The sequence below is a fragment of the Sinocyclocheilus grahami genome, unplaced genomic scaffold (assembly GCF_001515645.1).
Source record: "Sinocyclocheilus grahami isolate Dianchi unplaced genomic scaffold, SAMN03320097.WGS_v1.1 scaffold720.1, whole genome shotgun sequence".
NCBI classification, from domain to species: Eukaryota; Metazoa; Chordata; class Actinopteri; order Cypriniformes; family Cyprinidae; genus Sinocyclocheilus; species Sinocyclocheilus grahami.
Window position 1 is genome coordinate 174,100 of NW_015505899.1, and position 11,549 is coordinate 185,648.

The 11,549-nt window shown below is 35.9% G+C and overlaps 1 protein-coding gene across 1 annotated transcript; it reads right to left on the reverse strand.

Annotated features, from left to right (window-relative positions):
* Positions 1-6,098: 6,098 nt before the first annotated feature.
* LOC107560328 (U3 small nucleolar RNA-associated protein 14 homolog A-like) lies at positions 6,099-10,885 on the reverse strand. Its single transcript, XM_016244474.1, has 4 exons — positions 10,844-10,885; positions 8,335-8,519; positions 6,922-7,021; positions 6,099-6,611 (listed from the first exon to the last, which is right to left on the reverse strand). The coding sequence occupies exons 1-4, from the start codon at positions 10,871-10,873 to the stop codon at positions 6,300-6,302; spliced, it is 627 nt and encodes a 208-aa protein (XP_016099960.1). The 5' UTR covers positions 10,874-10,885; the 3' UTR covers positions 6,099-6,299.
* Positions 10,886-11,549: the final 664 nt, after the last annotated feature.

Consider the following 11,549-nt stretch of genomic DNA (forward strand, 5'->3'; position numbering starts at 1 on the left):
GATTCCTGAAACAGGCTTTTTCAACAGCTCATTTGCAATTGTACAGTGCGAGACAACTAATTTATACACACTTTCCCAGATCATGCCGTGGACAATCGACTTTTGAAAGGCACTTTTGCTGAGTCACAACTGCATAAAAAATTGCTATTTCATGCCATCGCAGCACCCTGCCCCTCCCCCGCATAAAGTACTCGCATGGTGTCAGGTGGAATGGTTTTCAAAAAGAAAATAAGTCTTCGGTTTCTGGAATCTGTCATTGATCTGGACAAAGAAACAAAGACATCCTCTGTTAGGAAGGAAATGAGCATGGAAAATGTACATTTTCCTTGCTCAATTTATTCTCTGTCCTACTGTTGTAATGTTTGGGGGGTGGCATATAATATTGGGTCTTTGGTAAACAGACATTTTTTATTTTTTTTTTGCTTTGTGTAACATAATTTATAAAACATTAGGGTAAACGTACCTATTAAGCTCACCAAAGTCTACATTGAGACATTTTTTGTGCTCAGTTTCAGTACAAGAAGTTATGTTAAAATAAAATATTAATCTCACACACAATAATATTTAATTTGATTTTAAATGACAAAAGCATTTCAATTAAGATGTACATCATTAAATGCAAAAAGTCTGGCTGTGCTCAATGGGTAAATTTTTTGTACCCTTTAAGCACACCCCTGTTCCCATTAAGCTCACATCATGTTTTATTTAAAAATCTTGTTTATTTTAAACAAACTTTTTAAAGAACAATTGAAAAATGTTTTATTTGAATGTACAAAGTCAATCACAAAAAAACAGAACATTAAAATCAAGTTAACTTGATCATTAAATATATTCATAGTGAAGAGTCATTTAAGCACACTGCAACATCTATACTAGTCCACGTTTAGCTAAGCACATATTCAAAAATCAAATAACAAAACAAACCATTAAAAAATGTAATTCATGGGGATGAAACTAGCCTCAATATGAAGCCTCTTATTAAATGGATCTCAACTTATCTATAATCTCTTAAGTCTGGAATACACATGACTTTTGCCCCGATTTTCCACAGATTTACAGTCTGGAGAAGTTGATGCTTGTTGCCAAAGGTCAGAGACAGTCTGCAGATTTGAGTCGACTGATTCCATAGAAAATCACATAGTGTATGATGGTCAGACTCTGATTTGTTTAGCTTCAGACTTTGATTCCATCCAGTCGGAGGAGATCAAACATGTTTGATATTTTCTGCCGATTTTAGAACACATATTGTTTTCATTTTTCACTTGTCTCCTAGCAACAATGCTAATGAGTTTTTTGTGATCAGAATGAATTTAAAGTCTGGTAGTGTGTGATCCTCAGTTGTGTAGTGTATGATGTCAAGTTTTCCTTTGTGACTATTTACAAAGTCTATTTTAAAAGTCGTGTAGTGTATTCCAGCTTTTGGTTGCTTTTTTTCTGGACAGAAACGACAGGTTTCTGATGGCTCCTTCTTTGTACGGATGACATGCCTCTTTCATCTTTGGGCATAAATTACAGTTACATCTAGATTTTTTTTATCTTAAAGCTGTTAAAATACGTTATTAATCATGTTATAAAGATTAATTTAAAGTGACAACCATCAGTTTATATGTAAAGTCTGTTTATGAAGTATTTACATTGACGTTCAGTGTTGAAGAGCTTAAAGAGAGCACACTGAGCTTAATTGGAGCAGCAACAAGTTTGAATAAATTTCATGTAATATTAAAATGACAAGATTTAGCAAAATAAACACTCTAGGTCATGCATTAAGTTCATACATATTTTAATATGAACAACTATCATTAACAATATATGAAATTATACTTTTTTTTATTGATGTCACACTGAAGCTGTGTGATTTTCATAGTAGTGTACCCTTTAAGCTCACCTTGCAATAATATGACATCTTTAAAAATTACAGCAGTGTAAAACCACAGACCAGCAATAAACTGTCCATTTATAATATTGTGGATTAAAAAGTACAAGCCAGTAATGCCTGTGAAGTAATATATTAGCGTAGCACACAATCTTATACAACGAGTCAGCTAACTGTGTTCTGTAGCATCTGCACTGTGTTGCTAAAACTATCTTTTGGATCTAACAGTAATTTTTTCCCACATCCAAGTTCCAGGTTATAATATGCAAAAGTCTAAACATTAATCTCTTAATTTTACAGTAAGTAGTGAACCTTACCCAAAATAAAGGCATAAACATCTAAAAAAAAGCACATTTAAAGGGCTCCTCTTTTGTTGAAAGTTTTTAGACAGCTTTCAAAATGGCCGCCAGACAGTGTGAACACGCAAGAAAAACGCAAGAAAAACAAAACAAAACGAATAAGACAATATGGCAATAGTCTTTCTTTTTGTTGTGTTTTGTAGTGCTGTCATGTCTACAAATGTTTTAACCTAACTTTAGCACTTCAGTATTTCGTATGCATGTCCTGCTGTGTCATATTTTGTAATGTTAAGATTGCAAACCTGTCTTTATATTTTTCATAAATGTATCCATTTTCTCTTGTTTTGTGACTATTCTGGAGAAAATGAGCCTGCTGGGGAAAGACTTAAAAAAATACAAAGTAAGCAAGTTAATAGACATTTTTGCTGAAATTCATTGTGCTGTTGTTGTTAACAGGCATGGTTTCCTGGAACAGGTGAGGGAGTGAGTGGAAGCTGGTGGAGCTACTCAGGGAGGATATCAAACTCCAGAGAGAGAGACAGAGGAGAGAAGAGCACAGGAGAGCAGAGAGAGAATGGAGGGACTGTTTTCTCTTCTTGAGAGAATGCTTAAAAAATACATTATTTATTAGCCAAGAGAAAACAATGGAAAAAAAAAATGGGTACATTACAATTTTTCAATATCTTTTTTTAAATGTCACATTGTCAATGAAACAACCTAATTTGTAGTTTATTTTTGTGATGTAAGTTCAAAATGAAATAAGTTGTATACATTATTAATTTTTGTAGTGTCATTTATTTGTAAATAAGCCTGAGTACTTTCTGTACATTTTGTATTTTTTTTTGCATATTCACATGTGTAAATAAAAGAGAAGTAATTATGTACATTTTTATTTTTTTTAATGCATCTTATACTATACGTTTTTTTTTTGTCCTGTAAAGAATTTTTTTTACACATTTAAACAACTTGTTCTATACATTACTGAAAGTACTTTTTACAACATAGCTTAGGTTTAACATTAGAAAAAAACACGTCAATTTTGAGCCCAGCCCTGCCTCCATGTGTTCTGGGGTCTTCAGGAGGCGAATCTCTGGGTGGCGAATGGCCAGCACCTCCTGGAATGAGGCATGTTAAACACTCTGGAGACCACTCTGTATGATGTACCACTGGCCACAAATAAGAGAAACACCAGGGTCTGGATTGTGGCACCCCATCTGTGTTGCCGTTCACTTCTCAGAAGATCCAGCAACACTGTCAGGGCCTCCCTGCTCAGCCGAAAACTGTTAAAAACCTGCAGCACTTCACATTCAGCTTTATCCTGCAGTACAGGGGTCTGGTCTGATTTAGGAAAAGAAAGAAAAGAGAAATTGTTTAGAGCTATGACAAAGTAATTAGTGTCACATGTTCATGAGGATTAGGTTAATCATCCCATATAAAAAACATCACAAGTAAAATTAATCATGTTTATAAAGATAAACGTGGGTTTATTATAGCCCACGTACAATTTACATTTCAGAGATCATTACAAATAAATTATTAAATGCTAAAACTGAATAAATTTAAATGAACAAACCTGGCGTTGCATTTGCAACCATGTGAAAACAGGGGGTGCTGCAGGCCCCTCAGCACCCCTACTTCCCACGTCCCTGAATCTGGAACAACTTGAGGGTGAGTAAATGGGTGAACTATCCTTTAAGTAAAAGTATTATCTTGCATACTCGAATATACTTAAGGTGTTGAGAGTAAAAGTAAATGTATACAGTATTGTTCCGAAAAAATAATTTGTTACTAAATATTACTGCTGCACTGCTGTGTATGTTGCATTTTACTTCTGAATATGTTCAAGCTTATTAAATTTAGTTGCCTACTAAATATACTGTTGAGTAGTTTAATCTGCAACAATGCATCATGTTGTAAAAGACCATATTTTTATAGTGTTGCTGTCTGTGAGGAAAAAAAGAAAACTTAGTACTTCATATTTGTTAGAGTCGAGAATACTTAACGAATGTACTTCCTTACAGTCGACCTCTGATTATTTTGAAAATGAAAGTATCATAATTTTGTCAGAATATTAACACATTTTTGCTAACTATATCAGAGGCTGCATCTGAAGGACTCAGACCGGTCAAACAGAGCACTGTTCAGCTGTGACAGCTGCGACTGAACATTGAGCTGTACAATGCTCTATTTTTTATTATTCACAGTTTTATTTTTGCTAACCTGTCTACATATGATCACCATGGTCAAGACAATAAACTATATAAAATCGCACCTTTGTAAGATATCAGTCAGCATTTGAACTGCTGTGTGTGTGTATTTTGTAGTTTTTTATATGTATCATTACATAATTCAAGTAAGCTCCAAGCCAATTCCTGTATTTAAAGTTGTAATCCGACAAAGGACGCAGCAAACCAATGTAACTTACCTGGCCTCTGTCTTGGATAAGCCCTGAGCCTTTTCTTTTTATAATCAAAAATGGAAGTGTGCTTAATGGGTACGTGAGCTTAATAGGTACGTTTACCCTAAATGCTAAAGCCTATGGTTCTTAATCGGAAAATGTACACAGACCTATAGTGATCTCAAAAAGTATCTGGAGGTTTAAGATAGACTAGCGATCACAAAATATCCGAAAAATTGCAAATGCAAATAAATGAAGATAGTAATTTCTTACCTTTGCAATGACTTTAAACCAGTTGGAGTGAATGTTTTTTTTTGGAGGTGTTCATGGTGATCAGTTTTAATCGCATCATCATTTAAACCTTAACAAACTTATTTTTGTGGCATGTTTTGCTTAAAAGGTGAACTTACGCTGTTTGTAACGTCAAGTGGCTCTTTTAAGATATTTTAAAGACTCTTTTTACAACCTGAGAGTTACTGTTGTTGTAGAGAGTGCATGTGTTGCTTTGGTTGCCTTGTGTTCTTCCTTTCTCTCTCTTTCACAGGATTGGATCAGGCCAAAGTGATTTCCAACTATGACTGTTGTGAGTGGAACCAAAGAGCCCACCTATAGAAGGCAACCAATTACCAGTAGAGACCAACAGGGTCCATTACATTTCCCAGTAAAACCAATACAAGTCCCATTATAACCAGTAAAACCATTACAAATGTTGTTTTTTCAGCAGGGGTTTTATAAATTTTTTATTCGAAATATTCCCAAAATATATCACGAAATATCTCGATTCTCAAATATGTGTAAGTAAATGCATTTTGCACCTTTATAGATTATGTGAGTTGATCTATAATGGGCGATGGGCAAAGTAGCCTAATAGTGTAATCTATTAACTTTGCATACATTTTTTTTTTTTACTTAAGTTCCAGATATGGGTGTCAAACCATAAAATATTTTTAATACGACTGACTTTGTATTTAATGTGAATTTGATAAAAACATTGTAAGTTACTAATTAGCCTGTAACACTTTCATTGTACAAAAACAGAGCAAAGAACATTTACATTATCAAAGAACATTTTCACTTCAGTTCAGAGTTCAAGCACTCTCAAAAACTCCCATAATAATCTCTAAAGCTCTTTACACTGTGAAATGTATTTGCCACGTTTAGGTGAACTCTAACTTATTGTCTATTGTACCACCCTTGATGATAACCAGTATATTTTAAGGTAAAAGATTTTGATAGCTTATCCAAACAGACATTAAGTATCAATATCAATACAAAAACACTGTTATGAGTTGTAAAATTCCATAATACTAGGACATATAACACCAGGATATTTTAATATTAAAATATTTCTAGTATTCCATAATACTAGGATGTTTAATATATATTTAATGTATAAAGGGAGATAAAATTTTTAATTCAGGGTTCAAGTAAGGGTCAAGTATTTACACTAATCATGTTGGAACATTTAAAAGACATTCAAGCAGTAAGACAATCAAACAACAACTTAGGGTTTGCAAGAAAATAGCACTTTTAAAATTGATTTGGGAGCGGCTGAATAGAAAAAAAAAACTATTACTAATAAAAGGTTTTCTGATAAATACAATTAAATGGATGTGGCCATGATAAGAATCACAATAAATTCATATGGAAATTTATCACTGAGATGTCTTGAAACACTTTACCTCACAAATAAAATCTATTTATGCAGTTACTGAAGTCACACAATCTTTCAAGTCTGTTGCTTTTTCCTCTTCTGTGATCCTCTTCTTCCTTGATGCTTTGCTGATGACCATTCTCTGCCCTTATTTGCCCTTTTGTTTTCTCTCAACATGATTGTTGGTCCTTTACCAGCTGATGTTGTGGTCTTATTTATGAAGTCCTCTTTGACCATAGGCTCAATGATCGCACCCAATTTAGTGATAACTTTGGGTTTTGTCATCTTCTTCACAACACCTTGTGTGTTCCACGTCTGCCCAACAGGTGTACGGATGCAAGATTCAAACTGTGCAGTGTTTTGAAATGGGAATGGTAGTTGACTAACCTATAAAAAAACCCAATAATATTTAGAGACACACAGTATTGGGCTTCATTTTAATTTCTGAGATGACATTTGAATTGAATTAAAACTCCTGTCACTAGTTTCCAGCATTCCAAAGAAATTCAACAAATTTAACCGGGTCAACGAAATGGACAAGGACATATAACTTCTTAAGTATTCCATTTGTTTTTTGTTTACATTTTTTGTTAAGCATCTTGTCTCAAAATCATGAGGGAATGAGATTCTTATACTCAAACTCCTATCAATTTTATAGACCTCTACTATTTTTGAGTGTTGTCAGACGATTAGTTACCTGATGCGAAGCGATTGATGTATTTCTGTTCTCTGATATGATGGTATCAGGCAGTTTCCGGTCTTGCCGTGGAGGTGATGAGGCCATTTTTATCCTAAATCTACAGAGACAAATGAACCATTAGGGCTATGATAAGGCTTTGAGCTGAGGATGTGTAGGTTGCCATTTATGTCAAAAAAGCCAACTTATAGCGTAACTCTCTACCAAGTGAGAGGGTTCTCTATATAGTTTACAGTATTAGAAGAAAGAAAAATAGACATGGATCTGAAGTATTTTCAAAAGAATTGATATCAAATCAAGACTAAATCTGCTCCAAGTGAAAGAAAACATTTTGGGCCAGATTCACTAAAGGTAAATTCAATTCAAGTTTATTTGTATAGCGCTTTTCAAGATACAAATAGTTCCAAAGCAGATTTACAGAAAATTCTCTACAATATATTTAGTAGTAGCTTATCAGTGGTGACTGTCAGTTAATGTACATAAGGCAGAAATATACTTGTGTGACAACCTTGTGAAGACTTACAGAAAACGTTTGACCTCTGTCATTGCCAACAAAGTGTATATAACAAAGTATTGAGATGAAATTTTGTTATTGACCAAATACTTATTTTCCACCATAATTTGCAAATAAATTCTTTAAAAATCCTACAATGTGATTTTCTGGATTTTTTTTTCTCATTTTGTCTCTCATAGTTGAGGTATACCTATGATGAAAATTACAGGCCTCTCTCATCTTTTTAAGTGGGAGAACTTGCACAATTGGTGGCTGACTAAATACTTTTTTTCCCCACTGTATGTGGTGGCGCAAGCTGTTATGGCGCTTTTCCACTGCGTGGTACGACCCGGCTCAGCACGGTTTGCGTTTCCACTGCAGTTTAGTATCGCTTTAGAGTGGGCAGGATTATTCACATGTCGTTAGTTGCACCGTCTCTACTGCCGCGACTTCTGAAAAACTTTTTCATTCCACGTCGCCCCATCAAGCTCTCGCTGGATCCACTCCTCTGCTATCAACGAGAGGAACGTCTGTACTTCCTCAACAGGCAACGAAACACCAACCGAGGTGGTACTAAAAAAGTACCAGGTACCGTATCCAGTCGAAAACCCCCCAAAAGTGAAACATACCGAGCCGTACCGTACCATGCAGTGGAAAAGCGCCATTAGTAAATCTGGCCCAAGTCTTTGTTCAAGAGTCTTCATCTCAAGTAAGTACCACTTTAAACATTTCTCTGAAATGCTACTCATTTTCTTTGACATTTTAATTTAAAATGACTAAATATATCTTTAAGCTAGTGAAGGAGAAAGAAAAAAATATTTAAAATGAACTGTAATTTAAATAATTAAATGGCTAAAACAACAACAGGAAAAAGACAGATGTTTTGAAATTTAAAGATTAAAATAATTTAATACTATTACCTTTTGCGTTTCCAGCGGGAGGGTTTGAGACCAACACCTCCCCATTCTCCCCAGCCTGGCAGTGTCAGGTCCACCACTTTAGGCTTCCCAGCAGCTTCCTGTTTCCTTTTGTCCTTTATGAAATCAGAAATTACATCATCCCCAGCAAAGGCCTCCTTGATGATGGAGATCTGTTCATCATGATCCTAAGAAAAAAGGGAAAACATTTTAAATACAGGAAAACGCAGCACACAATGTTACTTCTCACAAATCACTCATAACTAAATGTTAAAGGGGTCATATGATGCTGCTAAAAAGAACATTATTTTGTGTATTTGGTGTAATAAAATGTGTTTATGCGGTTTAAGGTTCAAAAAACACATTATTTTTCACGTACTGTACATTATTGTTTTTCCTCTATGCCCCGCCTTTCTGAAACGCGTCGATTTTTACAAAGCTCATCGTTCTGAAAAAGCGAGGTGTGCTGTGATTGGCCAGCAATCCAGTGCGTTGTGATTGGGCGAATACCTCAAGCGTGTGACAGAAATGTTACGCCCCTTACCATATTGTGATGCTGCCCTGTCAGGCCGGAGCGATGAGACAAAAACATGAAAACCCATTATAAATGAGGCATTCGTTGCATCCAGTGGAGTTATGGATTGCACTGGATGTCATTATAATTATGGATTATAATGACTTATACTGTCTTTTTACGCATTGCGCCGCGTAAACATAAAACCATGTCTGCATTTGTGATCGGAGAAATGACAAACAACAAGCCCTACTCTACACTGCCCAAAAAACTCGCTTTAAATATATAAAATATTAAAACTCTTTAAATATAAAAAACGTACTTACAGTCTTTGAGTCAGAACAGCCGGCATTGTAGTCTACTCTACCAGGATCAGTAAACAGTCCTCCATAAAAATGTGCTGCACACATCTGAATATTTGGGTTGAAGTGTTCTGGAACAGTGTTGTAAATACAACTTAACCACTGATTTCTAGTCGTGTCCATTTTTGGAAGGCCAAACAAAGTAGTTTCGCTTTCACAACGAAACGGCGTCACACACGGCGGCCTACAGTGAGCAGAGGCCAGGGGCTAGCGTAAGGAACGGCAGGAGGGTTAGAGTGAGCAGAGGCGGTGGGCTTGAGAACGGCGCAGCCGGCGATTTCGTTCAGAGCATTCGGAAGGACATGTGACGACTCCGGGCTGAACTCCGCTCCGTCCCCGGTGAAAGCCGATCCGGCGATCCACAGCGCAAAGTTGTAGTATTTCCTCAGCGACCAGCACGGATCTGCTCCAGGCATGACGAAGCAGATATTGTCCTCTTTTGGAAGACCAAACAAAGTAGTTTCGCTTTCACAACGAAGCACACAGCGTCTTTACGACATGGCGCCAACAACAAAACTACAGCGAGAATAAAAGTTATGCCTTCTTTCTTTGCGTGAATATTTGGGCGGCATTATGCAAATCTTCCCACATAGCGACGTAGATATGTGGGGGCGTGTTAGAACGAGCCGTTTTAGGTAGGTGTGGCTGACTATAAAGACTATTCTTTTATAAAGAATATCTCTTTGGATTTGAGACTTTAGTCTTTGCAACTTTACAGATCTTCTTCTTAGACCGACCTTAGCAAGGGTTAAATCTGATTCTGTTCAGTGTTCACAATCTTATAGGTCCAATTTCACAACCCATGTTGTCCAGTTTTTTTTTTGGTTTGTTTTTTGTCCACGAGAACACATTATATACATCTATATCTGACAGTCTTGCTTTCATTTCTTTAAAATTAACATGGGCTGCATCAGAAATCTCAAACTCTTCATATAACAGTAGATGGAAAAAAGCATCCGAATTACTTTATACCTCTGGCAACATTCTTAATGCCCATCCACTTTACTATCCTATGAGGCCACAGGAGAGGATTTGTGAAAGGCAGTGAAGCAACACAACTAATGCTGGATATGACAATAACAAGGCGAATATAATAAGTCTGGATTACATTCATTCAATCATACTATAATATAAAATATGAAACAATTACGTATTCAAAAGAAGTACATACTTAGAGTATGCAATTTTGGATGCAGCCATGGCGCTTACCCTGACTAAGGTCTCACAACCCATGTTGTCCAGTTTTTTTTTTGGTTTGTTTTTTGTCCACGAGAACACATTATATACATCTATATCTGACAGTCTTGCTTTCATTTCTTTAAAATTAACATGGGCTGCATCAGAAATCTCAAACTCTTCATATAACAGTAGATGGAAAAAAGCATCCGAATTACTTTATACCTCTGGCAACATTCTTAATGCCCATCCACTTTACTATCCTATGAGGCCACAGGAGAGGATTTGTGAAAGGCAGTGAAGCAACAACTAATGCTGGATATGACAATAACAAGGCGAATATAATAAGTCTGGATTACATTCATTCAATCATACTATAATATAAAATATGAAACAATTACGTATTCAAAAGAAGTACATACTTAGAGTATGCAATTTTGGATGCAGCCATGGCGCTTACCCTGACTAAGGTATATTGTATATACTTCATTTAAAATTCAACTCACTTCCTCTTCAACCACTGTTGTGCAGAGTATCACAACACATACGCACGCTTTACCCTAAGTGTAAACAACGCTGATTACATCCATGCGCACTTTCCCCTCCTAACGTAAACAACGCCGATTACGTTCTTGGGTACTCTCCAAAATGGCAGAAGACGTAACTCGGGGGAGAAGAATAGTTAAATAAATTATGTTATTTTAATTTTCTTTGCGCACAAATTATTCTCGTAGCTTCGCAAAATTGTTAAGCCACTGATGTCACATGGACTGTTTTACCGATGTCCTTACTACGTCTCTGGACCTGGGAACATTACAGTTTCGTTGCCGTCTATGCAGGGTCTGAGAGCTCTCACATTTCATCAAAAATATCTTAATTTGTGTTTCGAAGATGAACGAAGGTCTTACGGGTTTTGAACGACATGAGGGTGAGTAATTAATTACAGCATTTTCATTTTGGGGTGGACTAACCCTTTAAACATAAAACAAGATTACCCATGATTAAACCCATTTACTCAGGGTTTACAATTACCCAGTATTAATTATTTCAAGTGTGAGAGACCTTAATGCTTCAAAGTTTGAGGTACTATCAGTGATTATGCCAAATATGCCCCATAGCAGTGGATACTACTTGATCTATGACTATGCTTCATGTTATAACAATAA

Coding starts and splice junctions, on each gene's coding strand:
- LOC107560328 (XM_016244474.1), bottom strand. CDS start 10,873: ATGAAGTATATACAATATACCTTAGTCAGG. Junction 8,520..10,843: donor TACAATATACCTTAGTCAGG/GTAAGCGCCATG, acceptor CTTTTTTCTTAG/GATCATGATGAACAGATCTC. Junction 7,022..8,334: donor TCCCGCTGGAAACGCAAAAG/GTAATAGTATTA, acceptor TTGTCTCTGTAG/ATTTAGGATAAAAATGGCCT.